Source organism: Ochotona curzoniae, unplaced genomic scaffold, assembly GCF_017591425.1.
Source record: "Ochotona curzoniae isolate NIBS_2020 unplaced genomic scaffold, NIBS_Ocur_1.0 scaffold_4505, whole genome shotgun sequence".
Classification (NCBI taxonomy): Eukaryota; Metazoa; Chordata; class Mammalia; order Lagomorpha; family Ochotonidae; genus Ochotona; species Ochotona curzoniae.
In genome coordinates this window covers 11,236,794-11,253,755 of record NW_024467118.1, presented here as the reverse complement: position 1 = coordinate 11,253,755, position 16,962 = coordinate 11,236,794, and the positions used below count along the sequence as shown (strand labels likewise).

General features: G+C 44.8%; 1 protein-coding gene across 5 annotated transcripts; it reads right to left on the bottom strand.

Annotated features, from left to right (window-relative positions):
• Positions 1 to 98: 98 nt before the first annotated feature.
• On the bottom strand, positions 99 to 16,133 carry PACRGL (parkin coregulated like). 5 transcript variants are annotated; one of them, XM_040965956.1, is made up of 8 exons: positions 16,076 to 16,133; positions 15,830 to 15,984; positions 13,541 to 13,608; positions 10,020 to 10,110; positions 6,354 to 6,488; positions 5,451 to 5,558; positions 2,226 to 2,306; positions 99 to 306 (listed from the first exon to the last, which is right to left on the bottom strand). In XM_040965956.1, the coding sequence occupies exons 1-8, from the start codon at positions 16,122 to 16,124 to the stop codon at positions 250 to 252; spliced, it is 744 nt and encodes a 247-aa protein (XP_040821890.1). In that variant the 5' UTR covers positions 16,125 to 16,133; the 3' UTR covers positions 99 to 249. The 5 variants fall into 5 exon arrangements, with proteins under 5 accessions (XP_040821890.1, XP_040821891.1, XP_040821892.1 ...); XM_040965957.1 differs by lacking the exon at positions 2,226 to 2,306; XM_040965958.1 differs by lacking the exon at positions 6,354 to 6,488.
• Positions 16,134 to 16,962: the final 829 nt, after the last annotated feature.

Here is a 16,962-nt window from a genome sequence, read left to right as displayed (position 1 = left end):
GAAAATAAATATGTAGCAATATCTGATCACATAGTTTCTCAAATATGAACATTAAAAAATTTTAAAATTCTGTAACATTCCATTATAACTTTTGTTAGAGTACTTTTTAATATGGGATTTCATTAACCTAGTAAATAATGAATGGAATCTGTAGTTTATAAAAGAATGAACTGATAGAGTCCCACAAATACCCAAGGTCTATGGTAGACATCTGTTACCAGATGGTAAGATGACTTTGGATTCTCTCACTCAACAGCAGATGGAGCAGTAGGTTGGAATTTTAGATTTGATGATCAGAAGGCTTCCCTGTTAAGAGAAAACCATTGAGTGTCATTAGTATCATGACATTTCAAGAAATGCCTAAAAATATTCACAAGTCAAATAATAGAATAAGTAGTGGAATTTTTTCTAACAAAACAAAGCTATATTTAAGAGACAAATGATCAGGAATTAAACTTAAGCTTTTCCAGTCACTTCTCTACACCTCAGCTTCTTAATCCATAAGTGAGAACAAAATCTGAGGATTACAGATAAGATTACATGAGTTCAGTGTCCTAAAAAACTCAGCTAAGTACCTCCTGGATAATAAATTCTTAGTTAATAAAGATGTGTCCAAGTATAATACACATTTCTTTCAAAGAATATTATACCATGTTCTGAGATCATCAGCTTCAATTTTAGGCAAGTATAAAGATTATTAATAAGAAAGTGTCACTACCACTAGCTAATTCCACTTCCCCAGAAGTCTTAGGAAACGTGAAATGTGACACTTCAATTTGGAAGGCTATTTCTTAAAGGCTCCACTCTACCATTTAAAGAAAACAATGGGTATATAAGCCTTTAAGATCTCAGAAGAGCATTCATTAATTCCATCAATGATCACAAAGTAACTAGAGAAAGTCTCTCACAAATAAATCACTCACTGTTAAAATCTTATGCAACACAAAGAAGAGACAAGAAGTCCAAATACTTCACACCCCCTTTAGCTACACAACCCTTTCTTCCTTAGTATCGTGTGTTCCAAGTGTCAAGGCAAATACAGGCACTCGCTAACCCTCCAGCAGCCAGGACTGCTCACGTATCACCACTGTATTTTCACTGGGAATTTCAACATGCCGCAAGCACACTTGCAGTCTCTTGCTCTGAGCACAGAGGATGGGCTGAAGCCCCCAGGCAGAGCCCCACACTGAGGAACTGTGCTGTCAGGACACAGCATCTATTAACTCAAGTTGCAGGCGGAACAAAGGCAAAATTTCATGCGTTTTCAAGCAAGAATTTCCTTTCTGGTCAGAGGAGACACTAAACTAGGGAAGATACTGCACATCTCAGCCAAACGTCTGATCCTCCACTCGGGACCCAACACATCAAAATTCATCATCTACCAGGCCTAAGATTTACTTCCTCTGCATACTGCCCTCGGCATGACTCATGGAAAGAATATTAAAAGTCACTGAACTTGTCAAATTAGGCAATTTATCAAAAGCTTAACATGTTAAATTCTTTACAAATACCTAAAATAAAACTAACTTTTGTAATGTTAAATTGTGACTCTATCATTAAAATCATTAAAACATGACTAAATGTAACCTCCAAAACAAAGCGACTTTATGAAAATAAGACTCTAAGCCTGGATCATCTGAACATTTTTTTCATATTAACGTTCAACAAATGTAGTGATTTCACATCATGTAGTACTCACACATATCCTTGTACCTTGAAAGGTCTGACTAATGCACTGATCTGTTTGGACACATGTGTACACACACACGAGGGGACACAGGGGCTTACAGGTGTAACTGTGCCACCCTCACACAATGCCATTGCAACCTTGGCTTACACAGACATTCTACATTTTAACAAAGCATGGCATTAAACTCAGGAAAAACGTATTGCTCTGCGCTGAGTACTCTAATTCTTTGGTTTCTAAATGTTCCAATGGTCAAAAACATCTGAAATACTTTACAGGGAATAAAAAAAGTAAAACTGAATGGCCATAGAAAGTGCAATGAGAGGAGAGGCGTGGATTTCCATAACCTTGGTCTAAGGCAAAGCATTAAACTGCCCAACCTGATCAGGAAAGAAACCTCAAGCCCCAAAATGAACGTGTTTTCCGTGTGGCACTTGTAGCTAACATGATATTTAGATGTTAAATATGCAGTCAGTTCTGTGATATGAGTAGCAAGAGGAACAATAAGACAGGAGTTGAAGAAGAAAATCCTACTTACACTGCCACCATGCTGTTCGAGCTTCTGCAGTGCACTGGTGATTGGCTCTTTAAACTTCTTATCCATCAGTCTCTTGGAAAGCTTTTAAAATCAGATTGGGGAGATAAAAAGACATGATTTCTAAAATTAACCATGTTTATCTTAAGCATAATTAAAATCATAAGTATGCCTTACTTTAGGATTTTAAGATTTTGTTTGGGAAACATCTAAAGCTTACATAGAAGACACCACTGTCTATTGTTTAAAAACAATACACTATAATTTACAATACAGCTAGTCATACCAATTCCACAAAATCTAACACAGTAGGAGATCCAGTTTTCTATGAAATAGCACACTTCTCCATTTTGTAATCTGCAAAGGCACGTGAAGTATGATATATAGCTAGGCCTTTAAAAGACATTTTCCTAACAGAAAAAGTAAACTCTGCCTCTCTCTCCTGCTCTCTCTCCCTCCCTCTCTCTCTCTCTCTCTCTCTCACACACACACACACACACACACACACACACACAGAGGAGCATTTAGGTGACTAGCATGATTCATATATTATCAGGGAAAAGTAGCTGACTGACTCTCACAGGCTCTGTTCGGAATGGGTCTCACTGTGCAGAATCGAGCCCAAGAGAACTGAGCACAGAATCCCAGGCAAGAGAACAGAGCACAGAATCCCAGGCAAGAGAACAGAGCACAGAATCCCAGGCAAGAGAACTGAGCACAGAATCCCGGGCAAGAGAACTGAGCACAGAATCCCGGGCAAGAGAACTGAGCACAGAATCCCGGGCAAGAGAACTGAGCACAGAATCCCGGGCCTGGCCTAGCGACAGCCCCACTCCACCCTCAGGGCAAGCCCAGCTGAGAGCCTTCCCACCACACATCTTGATTACCTCTGCCAAAGACTGAAACCTTTTACTTATTGCAAGACTGTTTCAGGCATCCATTCTGAAAATGCGACGGAAGCCCACACAGGAACTGGTCATTCAGCCAGCACATGTACAGGCCCTGGTCTGTCACGCAGTCAGTTTCTGCTCCTTCTTCCTCCCAGGTTGGAAGGTCACCCAGGAAGAGTACTTTACTTCATTAAATATCATGGCTGGTGAGTCAATCATGAAAAATTAGGCAAAGTTGGGGCTGGGATGATTGCTCAACTGGGCAATCCTCCACGTGCAAGCAGTGGCATCCCCTGTGGAGCAGTCCTGGCTGCTCCACTTCCAAAATCGCTCCATACTTACGGAATGGGAAAGCAGTGGAGGATGGCCCTAAGCTATGGGACCCTGTACCCATGTGGGAGACTGGGAAAAGGCTCCTGGCTCCAGATCGATTCAACACCGGCTGCTGAGGCCATTTGGGGAGTGAACCACTGAATTAAAGATCCCTCTCTCTCTCCTGTCTACAAATCTGTCTTTCCAATAAAAATAAATCTTAAAAAAAAAATTAGGCAAAGTCAAAAGACACTCTCAGCCTCTAGCAATGAATAGTCTGTGTTCAGACTAAGATTTTCAGCTTGAACATATGAGAGAACAAGCAGAATCTGTCCTTCTTTGTCTGGCTTGTTAATTTACTGAAGTAGGGTGGGCTATAGCAGCGTAACTGGAGTTAGAATAACAGGCTAAATAGAATCCTCAGTTCACACAGTGCTGAGTGACCACAGTGGACAAGCACCTGTTACGGATTTTATGAGCAAACAGATGAGCCCCAAAACATCAAAGTAATACAGAAGGAGAAATTGTCCCGACTTGATCAGAACAGATCATATGTATATACTGAAATGCTGCATGACAGCCTATAAACTTACTGTTATTAATGAAAAAAGATTTTTTCTTGACGGAGACTCCCAGAGAGAAATGCAAGAAAGGCAACTAGCAAACTCCCTCATCTTCCTACCACTGTGCAGTCAGCGTCGAGCTTGCCCAGAGAAAATCTGGTCCTTACCTCTAACAGTAACTTTTAAGTTTCTGGAATGTCTTGCTAAATAAGAGGTTCTTTATTAGCCTGGCATCTTTGGGCCTCACCAGATTATCTACGTTCAGGAGGTAGTTTAGACTGGGGCTCAGGGTCATGCCTACCATGCCGCAGAACACTGGCCTGAGAGACAGATCTCAGTAAAAACTCTGGATAGTGGAGCTGGCATGCTGGCCTAGCCAGTTAATCCTCAGGTGGAGACCTGTGATGCCAGGATCTGATATAAGCGCCGGATCATGTCCCCACGGCTCCACTTCCAACCCAGCTCCCTGCTTCTGGCCTGGAAAGTCAGTGGAAGATGGCTCGAGTCCTTCAGCTCCTGCATCCACATGGGAAACCCACCCCTGGAGGAAGCTCCTGACTCCTGGCTTCACACCGACTCAGCTCTGGCTGGTGTGACCTGTGGGAGTGAACCAGTGGATGGGAGACCTGGTCTCTCCTCCTCAACTTCTCAGTCTTGACAACTCTGCCTTTCAAACAAACAATAAAACAAACCCTTAAAAGAAATTTTAAAATAATAATAAATAGAAATAAATAAATAGAAATAATAAATAATAAATCAAACCCTGTATTCTAAGGCTCAGGTTGCATTATCTAGCTGGCAGCAATCCATGCATGCTGCCCGACACACTGCTGTCCACACTGCACTGGGGACGCTGCGAGAGGCAGGCTAGTACAACTGCAGCTCTGCTGCTAACCTCCCGGGTCCTGCTCTGCTCCCTGGCTGGCTGCATGCTCCACCTGAGTGCTCTGGTTAACAGCATCAGTAACCTGCAGCTCTCCTAGCCCCATCAGTCCTCCCAACTCTACAGGCTGCCCAGGGCATTCCTGGACTCGTCTCCAAGTGCTGAGCTGTGATCAAGGCAAATTCAACTACAAACAAGGGAAAAAATCCCATCCTGAATTAATTTAAAAACCCAGTGAGAAACTCAAAAACAAAGAGATATAAAAAACATGACTTTGGAAATATATAAATACAGAAGGTTTACGAGCACTGCTTAGTACTCACAGCTAGTCAATAACGGCAGATCATACTGAATTTTTATCTACATTTTGTTTACAACTGATTACAATGCTAAACCCTGCTCCTATAGGTGGATTTGTAATTTTCAAAAGCATTAAAGAAAATACTGTCTACAGAAAATGTGTTATGAACTACTAGGTCCAAACTCTACATTTCAGCGAGGGTAATGTTCTCCAGGCTGAGTCCATTTATCATGAAGAGAAGCGCAGACAGCACGATGCACAGGGAGGAACAGCACTCACGCTCGTCAGCAGGTGCTTCAGGTGGTCATTCAGAGCAGGGCCAACGACGCCACTCAACTGCACCAGAGCGTTCAGTCCTCTCTCAAACACTTCATCATCTGCATGGCCCTGCAAGGTCAGTTCGTTAACGATAAAGGAACAAAAAGGAAAAAAATGAAAGATGGGTTAGGAAATAGGGCAAATCAAGGCAAAAGGAAAGTAAAATTGTGCAATTAGAATTAGAAGCTAGCCAGCAAAACCCAGGGTTTGTAAAACAAAGGACAACATTGTGGTGCAATGCAATAAGCTACCATTTGCAAGTCAGTCCCATTGCAGAGTTCCAGTGTGAGTTCCACCGCTCCAGTTCAGCCTTAGTACACTACTGACATGCGCGAAAAAACGGCAGAGGTTGTCCTAACTACTCCCAACCACAGGAGAGATGTGGACGGAGTCCTGGGCTACTGGGTGAGGCCTGGTCCAGCCCCCAGCGCTGCAGCCCGAGTGAAACAACAGACGCCAGCTCGCCGGCTCTCCATGCCGCTAAGAATAAGTAAACTTGAACACAGCTCATGCAGGAGGGGTCTCCGTCCTACACAAGCAAATTAACCCACTCTCTGGCCCAAGTAAAGAATTAACAAAGCTATCTAACATGCTAAAGGACTGCTTTACGGTTCATTAGGGGTTTTTTCAATTACTTAAAATGTCATCTTTTACCTTCAGTACAACCTCAAACCTCTCTAAGTCCATAATCATCTAGCCTTCAATAACAGGGGCACACACTAATTTTGTCTATGCATCAAAATCACAGGCAAATGACTAATTAGCATATAACTTGGAGCAGAAAAAAAAACACATGAAATTTGCTAATTGTATAAAGCTGTCCTTCCTCCATGTTTTGAAGGCATGAGGAACTCCAGGCCATACCAGAGCCGCCTTGATCACAGGCACCAGCCTCGGCAGCAGAGGCTCGGCTTTCTCAGGGGCTCCTTTGACCAGAAGTAATTCTCTAAAGCCCTCCTTGGACACGAAGGTATACGGATGTTTAGTCTCTCTCAGACCCTGCCAAGGAGAACAAAAAAACATCATCTACTGACCCATTTTATCACACTAACAGAAAATCTAAATCATGACTAGTTCAACTGAAAACTGACAAGTTTGATCACTGTTTTCCTCATTCGAATGATTTCAGTTATACTCAGAAACAAGAGACACGAGGAAAGGAAACCTCTCCCCTCCAAAGGGAACGAAGAGACAAGAAAAAGCAGGAAAAATAAAATATCGAAGAACAAATGAAATAAGTACAAATAAAGAATAAAAACTCACTCGGCTGCTGCAAGCATCGCCTATGCACCTTGACACTGCCACAGAGCCAGCAGTATTCTGCAATGAGGACTTACAACCCCAGGGCGAACAGAAAACTACTGCCCTGCCCGCCTTCACAATTTTAGTTTGATCACAGAGTTTCTAACATGTAGTTCCTTCAGTTAAATATTTTATATCTTATATTAAGATATTTAGAAGGCAAATCTTGCATTTTGGACAAAAAGCATGCTAAGATTTTAAATGTCATTTTTAACAGGATGCAGGGTAAGACCATGAAACAACTTTTGTAGATCATTTCTGATATGTCTTCTATCCAAAATGCATAAGAAATAACTAAATAGCTCTCTGATGAAATAACCAATCTTTTCAAGTCCAGATGGAAGATCCATCTGACATTTTTGGAAAAGAAAAAATAAAGTAAAAAAAAAAAAATAGAAAAATATATTGATTTTGACTAATTATTGGTGAAGTAGATTCAGTCAAGCTTAGAAATTCTAATTTTCCCTTAAATTTTCCTTTAAATTAAACCATCTGCTCCCAGAGTGAGCACTGTTTCCTTTCCTTCAGGCTTCTGAACACTGTTGTTGTCACACTTGCCCCAAATTAAACGAGAAGGCTGAAATTCAATCAAATACAGAAATAAAGTGCTAGTGTTCGTACAACAGGTTGCTAATGGACTGACTCTATGTGGCATAAACGTAGTTCCTTACGACGACTCCCGAAGCAGCTGGCACCACCCAGGTCAAGTCACAGGCCATTCCATATGAGTGCCACCTGAAGCCTGGCAGCTCCATTCCACATGCTGCTTGCTGCTAACATGCCTACAAAAGCAGACGACGACCCAGCCACCTAGGCCCCTGAATTCAGCTAGCAAACCCAGGAGGAGTTCCAGCCTCCTGGCTTCCACCAGGGTTGCAGTCATGCGGGGAGTGAATAAGCAAACCAAACAGTGGTCTCTTTCTCCCTGTTAACTTTGACTTTCAAATAAATAAATGCTAACCAAAAAATAATAAGTAAAAAGCAATTCCAAAAAGAGTCCACACTGTACCCTGGGAATAGCTGAAATATGCATCTATCTAAAGATATCAGATATTTAAAGATATCTATGAAATGGGTTGATCCTGACAAGGACTAAAGAACCAAAGACACATCACTAATCTATCTTTAATGCCAAGGTTAAAAGGCTTATTCAGACCCAAATTTCATAATAGTCAATCCATAAAAATGCACTGCTTACAACAAGGTAACTGCAAACTGAGCTATCAATAAAAACAAAGCCTTATTAAAAACAATTTGGCGGGCCCGGCGCGATGGCGCAGTGGTTAGGGTCCTTGCCTTGCACGCCCGGGATCCCATATGGGCGCCAGTTCTATCCCGGCAGCCCTGCTTCCCTTCCAGCTCCCTGCCTGTGGCCCGGGAAAGCAGTCGAGGACGGCCCAAAGCTTTGGGACCCTGCACCCGCGTGGGAGACCCGGAAGAGGCTCCTGGCTTCAGACTGGCATAGCATCGGCCGTTGAGCTCACTTGGGGAGTGAATCATCGGGCAGAGGATCTTCCTCTCTGTCTCTCCTCTCTGTATATCCGCCTTTCCAATAAATAAATAATAAAAATAAATCTTAAAAAAAAAAAACAATTTGGCAGTCTTCAGTAGCATTCAGAGATGTCCATGTATGACATTAAATATATTTGGACTAGATATTTCAATGTGTCATCATACTCGAGCAATTTCAACAGGAAAAATATTTTTCTCACACTATTCCTAAATCAGTCCACCCAACTAGTGTCAGAGGAAGAGGGGATGCCTCTTACAACAATGTGCTTATTTATCTGAGAAATCTGAGAAGACTCTTACACTCACTGGTTCACTCCCCAGATGGCTGGGACTGGCCTGGGCCCAGCGCGGGGGACTCCATCCAGGGCACTGGCAAAGAGGACCTGCTGCCCCCATGGTCTGCACGACCAGCAGGAAGCTGGAATCTGCAGCTGGAGCTGGGAATCAAACCTTGGCAATCAGATATGGGACACGGGTGTCTTAACAACTAGGCTACGTGCCCATTCCCTCCGACTTCCTTAAGTGATTTAAAACAACAAACCTGAGGGTTTTGCTTCAATTACCTATGACTTGCATGTTTTCTATAAGCATGGCATTAACTATTTTTCTTAAAAAATAACTGTAATTCTTAAAAACGCTAACTAAACAGAAAACTGGTGAACTCATTTTTCAACCTCTGATTCTAGAAATAAAAACTACTAAGGGTCTCACTGACTGGCTCACTAGAAGGTAGGACTGTGTCGACTCTTCTCCTGTCATAACATGTTAGGTCAGGAGCTGGCGGCTTGCCTGGAGCCAAGGCACCAGCGTCCCACTCTGGCGTGACCCACACTGGCATGTCCCACACTGGCATGTCCCACACTGGCATGTCCCACACTGGCGTGACCCACTCTGGGCATGACCCACACTGGCATGTCCCACACTGGCATGTCCCACTCTGGCGTGACCCACTCTGGCGTGTCCCACTCTGGCATGACCCACTCTGGGCATGACCCACACTGGCATGTCCCACACTGGCATGTCCCACTCTGGCGTGACCCACTCTGGGCATGACCCACACTGGCATGTCCCACACTGGCATGTCCCACTCTGGCGTGTCCCACTCTGGCGTGACCCACTCTGGCGTGTCCCACTCTGGCATGACCCACTCTGGGCGTGACCCACACTGGCATGTCCCACGCGTGCGTGCCCCTGGCCGCCAACTCCAGCCTATCCTCAGGTGGCCCTAGGTGGCAGGGACGGCTGCAGCGGTTGGACTCCTGCAGCCACGTGGCACACCCAGCTGCCATTCTGGCTCTCAGCTCTAGCCATGCCCCGGCACTGCAGGCACACCACCGGAAGGGACCTCTCGTTGTCTCCTTCTGTCTCTCAAATCATTTTAAACCCTGCATCACACTGAGCAGGTCCTTGGTCCAATGGCCGAGATGCTGGCCGAGCTGTCCTCAGCCCTCTTCGAAGCATCTGGGTTCGTTTCCGGTGCTGGCCACACTTCCGATATGAATATTCTATCATTTACAGAACCTCGTGGAGACTAATTTCACATTTATAAAGCTTGATCCATCAATTTATAATAAACATATATGAACCACAATTATTTGCAGAGGTGTGTTGCAATGCCTGTGCTTATTTCAAAAGTACATGTCATTTAAGGACAAGCTACAAAATAAAACTTTCAAGATACTTTGTTCGTAAACATTCAAGAGAGACAACATTTACCTCAGCTAAGGTGATAAGGAGAGGATCGAACGGAAGCGTTTCAGGAGGACATTCCCACTGCAGTCGGTGTTTTACGGAACCATGTATCAACCTGGAACAAAGCAGTCCGTGGATGCAACAAGGAAAGCAGTGGTCATCTGGTCACCCAGGGCGCACTCTGCTCACGGTAAACCTGTCGGGGTTCCTCTGCAGCATCACGGAAGGCCGTGTGCTAAGACAGTACCAGGACATTCGAAAAACAGTCTAAAACTTCCTATTGTTCAGCAAAACTGGGAACTCCACATAAAGCAACCAACTGCTTTGGCATATTGCTATTTGTATTTTTTTTTAATATTTATTTATTTTTATTGAATAGGGAAGGTTTACAAAGAGGAGACAGAGAAAATAATCTTCCATCTGCTAGTTCTCTACCCAAGTGGCTGTCACGGCCAGAGCTGGTTAAGTTTGAACTCGGGAGCTTTTGGTCTCCCACGGGTGCAGGGTGCTAAGGTCTTGGACCATCCCGTACTGTTTTCCCAGGTCACAGGCAGGGAGCAGGACGGGAAGTGGAACAAACGGGTCATGATCTGGCGTCCACACAGACTCCCAGCACATGCAAGGAGAAGACTTTAGCCACTGGGCCACCGCGCTAGGCCCATTAGAACTGTAATCTTAACACATACATTCCACCTGATGGCTTTCAGACACAACAGGCAATGTATAGGAAAATCAGAAGCAAACAAAATACAGCAGAAAAAAGCAGTTCCCATGAACACAGATGCCATTCATTATTTGAAAGAAAATCTGATTTTATTCCTGTTAAAGAGAACAACACTGGACCAGGAAAGGAATGGGTCCTTCTGGGTTACAAAGGAAACCCTTTACCCGTAGGTGCTCACACAACAAGGAGGGGTCAGGGAACACCGACGGCTCTAAGACCTCCCTCAAGCCTGTGTCTCTCCCTCGCTCCTTTCAAGAGGCAGCCCGCCTCCAGGCTCTCCCTCTCCCTCTCGGGGAGGTGCTTACTCCTTCCCTCGTCTTTCCACATTCACCTGGTCACTTTGCAAACAAAACTCTCTCTGCAACCAAAAAAAGCAAAAACACAGAAAAGAAAAAGAAAATGGCAGCTCCTGAAGTAAGCTCTCCACCTTGTTTTTTAAAATAGTTTTTTTTCAAGGCATTACGGATATGCAATAAAGCACATACATAAATACACTCACTCCCTGACAATGGCCTCGTCATCACACTAACGTACTCACACTCCTCTGCAAGTCTCGACCTGCTAGCCCCCCTTTCAGTGTGTGTCCCCACAAATGCAAGAGGCCTCTATAATGTGGCTAACAGTCAAATGCTTTGAGGAAGAAGAAAACAGGGCTTCAATCAGAATCTAAGTTATAAAATGGTAATAGTTGCTTCTTAAGCTCATTTTTCATTGCAAAAATTTTTTTTCAATTTACTTGAAAGGCAGAATTTCACACGCAGAGTAGACAAGAAAGCAGTTTTCTGTGCGTTATTCACCCCTGACAGCCACAGTGGCCAGCAGCTAAGCCAGGTGAAGTGGAGCTTCTGCAGGTCTCCCGTGTGGGTACAGAGCTCCAAATCCTTGGGCCATCTTCCACGGCCTTCCTCGGAACGCCAGCAGGGAGCTGGCTGCATCAGCCGGGAGTCACACTAGCACCCGTATGTGATGGCCATGCTGCAGGTGAAGTTTAACGTGCTACACTACAACCCTGGCCCTGCAAAATCTTACAGCATGAAAAATGACACATCTTAAATTTGGGGGGAAATTTTGATTATTATTTCTAAAGTTAAATTTTCTATTATCTAGATAAGCTAAAACTGGAGATATACTAAAAATACAAAAGCTTAGTAGTAATAAATTTTAAAATATTGTTTTATATATACATATGTGTATGTGTTTTCTTCACAACAGTATCAATGTCTGCCAAGAAAGACAGTAAGAGTTATACCCAGCCAAGAGAGCTACAACATGGTACCGTGGGTTAAGCCATCACCGGAAAGGTGCCAGTCTGTGTCAGGCTACATGACCAATGCAGCTCCCTGCTAATGGCCTAGGAAAAGCAAACGTTGGCCCAAGGGTTTGGGTCCCTGCCACCCAGGTGGGGGACATTAGAATTCCTGCCTGCTGCCATCGGCCCAGCCAGTGCACTGTGTCTGTCCATGCACTGAAACCACCGATGCAGTATCCCTAGCTTTCATTCACTCTGTGACTTTCAAATAAACAAACCGTATTTAAAAAAGAAAGCTACATGTAATAATTAAGAAATAATTTCAGCAAACTGCCAACTTCCACTTTAAAAAGAATATTTTATGAGGCCCAGTGTGGTAGCCTAGTGGTTAAAGTCCTTGCTGGGATCCCAGATGACTACCAGTTCTAATCCCGGCAGCCCCTCTTCCCATCCAGCTCCCTGCTTGTGGCCTGGGAAAGCAGTCAAGGACGGCCCAAAGCTTTGGGACTCTGCACCCGCATGGGAGACCCAGAAGCTCTGGGCTCCAGCCATCACGGCCGCTTGGGGAGTGAATCATCAGACAGAAGATCTTCCTCTCTGTCTCTCCTCCTCTCTGTACATCTAATTTCTATAAAAATAAATCCTTAAAAAAAGAATATTTTACTAGCAACTTGTGAAAACTTGAGACTGCTGAAATTAAAAAGCAAAACAAAAAGGCCCATTCAGGATATGGCGCAACAGCCTAGTAGCTAAATCCTTGCCTTCCATCTGCCAGGTTCCCATATGAGTGTGGGTTCCTGTCCCAGCTGCCCCACTTCCCATCCAGCTCCCTGCTTGTGGCCTGGGAAAGCAGTAGAGGACGGCCCAAAGCCCTGGGACCCTGCTCCCGCGTGGGAGGTAGCTTCTGGCTCCAAGCCTCAGATCAGCTTACCTTGGGCCTTTGTAGGTACTCCAGGGAGAGAACCAGTGGACAGAAGATTTTTCTCTCTGTACATCTGCCTTTCGAATAAATGTTCTTTTAAAGGTGGCCCATTCAGGGCCAGCCCTGTGGTGAAGCAGGTAACATTACTGAGGCACTGTTAGCGTCCCATGCTGTCCAAACTAGCTCCCTGCTAACAGTCTGGAAAAGCAGAGGATGGCCCAAGTGCGTGGGACACTGCATCCATACAGCAGGCCACGAGAAAGTGCCCATCTTTGGATCAGTACAGTTCTACCTGCTACAGCCTTTCGGGGAGTGAACCCAAAGGTGAAAGATCTTTGTCTCCTCACTTCTTTCTCTCTCTCCCCCGACCTTTCCCTCTCTCTGTAACTCTCCCTTTCAAATAAGTAAATCCTAAAAAATAAAAAAAGGAGAGTCCATTCAATTTCTTGATTTGGTATTCACTGCTGCTTTTGGTAATGACATCTTAGAATCTGCCCTCTAACAATTTCATGGATTTCCACAACAGCCAGGGTGAATGTCACTTTTATTTCAACATCACAATAAAACTTAAAATACATTTAGATTCAATACTACATTGATTTTACTCAATTATTTTGAATATGGTCGATCAAAACTTGTATGGATTTTACCTGCAAGGAATACCTCCTTTCGAGTAGATAGCTGCAAACGCAGAAGGGGCTCGGGACTGCTCACCAAACTGAAATACAAAGAGAAGGATTCCATCACTTCTTAGTGATACCTGATCGATCCTAATCCCGCTGACGTCTTACCAATGGCCACGCCGACTTTCAGCCAGCCAAATTGGTACCAAAGGCATCACGCCTACTCAGCGACATACTGCGTGGTACTGTCAACCCTCTTGGTGGTGGCAGTAATGTGACTACCACGTTTTGTATAGTCCTTTTAAAACATATTTTTATTTGAAAGGCAGATTTTATAGACAGAAAAGGAGAGACATACAAAGAGAAAAAAAATCTTCAACTTGCTGATTCCCTCCCAAAATGCCCACAGAGGTCAGAGCTGAACTCGGCCGAAGCTAGGAGCTTACTCCAGGTCTCCCATGTGGGTGCAGGTTCCCAAGATCCTGGCCCATCCTCCACTGCTCTCCCAAGCCAAAAGCAGGAAGCTGGATCTGAAATGAAGCAGGTGGGACACACGCTGGCACTCATAAGGGATGCTGGAGCCACAGTCAGGGGATTAGCACGCAGCACCATTATGCTGGTCCCTTTTCATCCCCAACTTGTTTCTGAATGTCTGAGAGTGGCTGATGGCTTTTCCACCCTACCCTGACTGTGCCTTTCCAAGAGAGGGCTAAGGGAGCAGAGCTGAAGCACAGGGAAACCGAGTGTGCCTTCATTGACCAGCACATCCCCTACTTGCCTTCCAGCCAAGTACAAATGGTACACACAGATGGCCAGGGAATCTACATTGCTGCAAAACAGAATGATGTTTTCTTACACATTGAAAGATTAGGTAACAGAACTGAGAACGGAGCAAGAGCCTCACACACATGTATCTGGATTCATCTTCGATTATAATTTCTTGGGGCCGGTCCTTTGGCACAGTGTGTTAAACTGTACTGCTTACTGCAGAGCAGGTGTTTGAATCCAGCAGCTCTTTCGTATCCAGCTCCCTGCTAAGGTGCTTACGAAGGCAACTGATGGCCCAAGAACACGGACCCCGGCCACTTATGTGCCAGAAACAGATGAAATTCTAGCTCCTGGCTTCAGCCATATGAGGAGTAAAGCAGCAGGTGGGAGATCAAGCTTTCTCTCTCTCTCCCCTCTACGCCTTTACTGCTCTGCCTTTTCAACAAATCCATTCTGTCATTTCTCTCTTTGAGTGTTGCTGCATGTTACGACGAACGGATGAAGCCTACACCTGTTCTCACAGGTGATGGAAGACGGGCAACAGCAGCGACAGCTTCAGAACAGTTCACTAGCGATCCAAAGAGGATTTAGGCACAAAGAGTAAATTTGGGCACAGTTTTGTTTCCTGGGGCTGCTTCTGCGGTGCTCGTTAGGTCACAGCCCATGACAGTCCTACCCAGTGTCAGTTCCAGTCCTGTCTGCTCTGCTTCCGGCCCAGCTCCCTACTGCACACAGAAGGCACAGGGCATTTCGGAGCTCCTAGCTTCTGCCTGGCCCCGCCAAAGGCTGGCTGTCTCTCGCCACTCTCCCTTTCAAATGAATAAATGAAAGCAAATGCAAAAGTAAATCAAAAACCTTATTCTTCTTCCTTATGATTTATAACTACATGAAAAAATATTCCTGTTTTGGTTATTACATAGAACACAAACCGGGCTTTATAAATGAGCCCTCTCATTACAGTTTGGGTGCTGTATCTCCTACCTGCCCTTCCAACCCAAGTTTTCCCAGAGAAAAAAGGTTAATTCTAAACTGAACACATTAGGCCAGGCATCACATGGGCCTCATGTACAAGCATGGTGCAACTCGGGCACTTTTATGTGTACAAAAGTATAAACTGTTACTTTAAGGTAAAACAGGGGAAGACTATTGTTTGGCTGACTGGGGAAGCTAACTGAGACAATATCGAGGAATGGTCAGTCCTTTCTACACCCAAGCAAGTAGGTAAATTATCCTATGATGACTGAAAAGAAAATTTTTTCAATAAGGTAAAATAATAGAAACAGAAATTAAAGTTGATAGGTAATTTATGCTCCAAAACGGTAGTCACCAAATGGGACAGGACGTGCCCAACGGGTCCAGCTGGACGCCGTCCCGGGTCCTCACGCATCCCGTGTGCATCCCAGGACCTCAGCTCCTCACGTTGAGGCTTCCTCACTAGCTCAAAACCGGCAGATGGAAGTAATCCCAGACAGAACTGGGAACAACGCAACAGTGTGTTAACTGCCCATTCAGAAAACCTACTGAGCTGGTAACTCCTTTGATACTTACAGGGTTGATGGTTTTAGGGTTGAGTTTATCGCTAGGTCGAGGATGAGGCTTCCTGGCAGGCTCAGGAGGAGCGGCTGCTGAGGACCACCTGCCCTGGGGAACTGTGGCGCTGTGTTTCACTTGCACACCTGATGCCGTCCTCCGATCGCAGCTTCCTGGAAAAGGGAGAGCATCAACAACAAGAGGTCAGAGCAATCAAGTTCGCCCTGTACCAAGGTGCCATGGTGAAACTCGGCTGCCCAGTACCTGGTCCTCTGCTTCCCAGCTGTAAACCTCCAGGGTCTGCTCTCTGCATTACTTTCCTCTTCCGCCTGTGGTTAGATGAAATTCAATTTCAAAATTTGCTTGGAGGGGCACTCAATGTCCTTATAAAGATGCAAACACTGGAGGAACACTCGGGGCCACAGTCAGAAGAGCCGGGCTCTTGCCTGAGACGCTCCTGAACACGGACCTGCTCTCAGGACCCGCAGGGCCAGGCACACTGGCGGGTTTGGCTGTTTGATGTCAGCTTGCTGTGTCGCAGTGCCTGGTGCAAATCTCTACCACTCCATTCCCGATCCTGCTGCCTGCCAAGGTGCACTACAGGAAACAGCCAATGATTCCTCAAGTGCCCAAGTCGCCGCCACCTTCATGGGGCACCTAGACGGATTCCCTGACTCCGAGGTCAAGCCAGGACCAGCTCCGGCTATCACAGCTATTTGGGCACTGAACCAGGGAAAGAATCTTTATTTCTCTCTCCCTTCAACTAAGTTAAAAAGCAAGCAAAAAAAAAAAAAAAAAAGCCCACAAAAAACTAAAACAGTATCAAAAGCCAAGAGACAAAACAATTGTCAGACAAACTATCTAAAAAGACTTATGAGAAAATATCAAAGTAAGTCAATTTCAACAATTTTGAGAAGAGCAAAAACTAAAAACATCTTCCAGAAGACCTGGTGCAATTTTTTATCTTAGCTTGTCAAAACATACTGTTAGAAGCTCAAACTGCAGGGCCTGGTGTGATAGCCGAGTGGCTAAAAGTCCTCGCCTTGAATGAGTCAGGATCCTATATTGGAGCCAGTTTGTGTCCCGGCTGCTCCACTTCCCATCCAGCTCTCGGGCTGTGGCCTGGGAAAGCAGTTGAGGACCCCGCACTC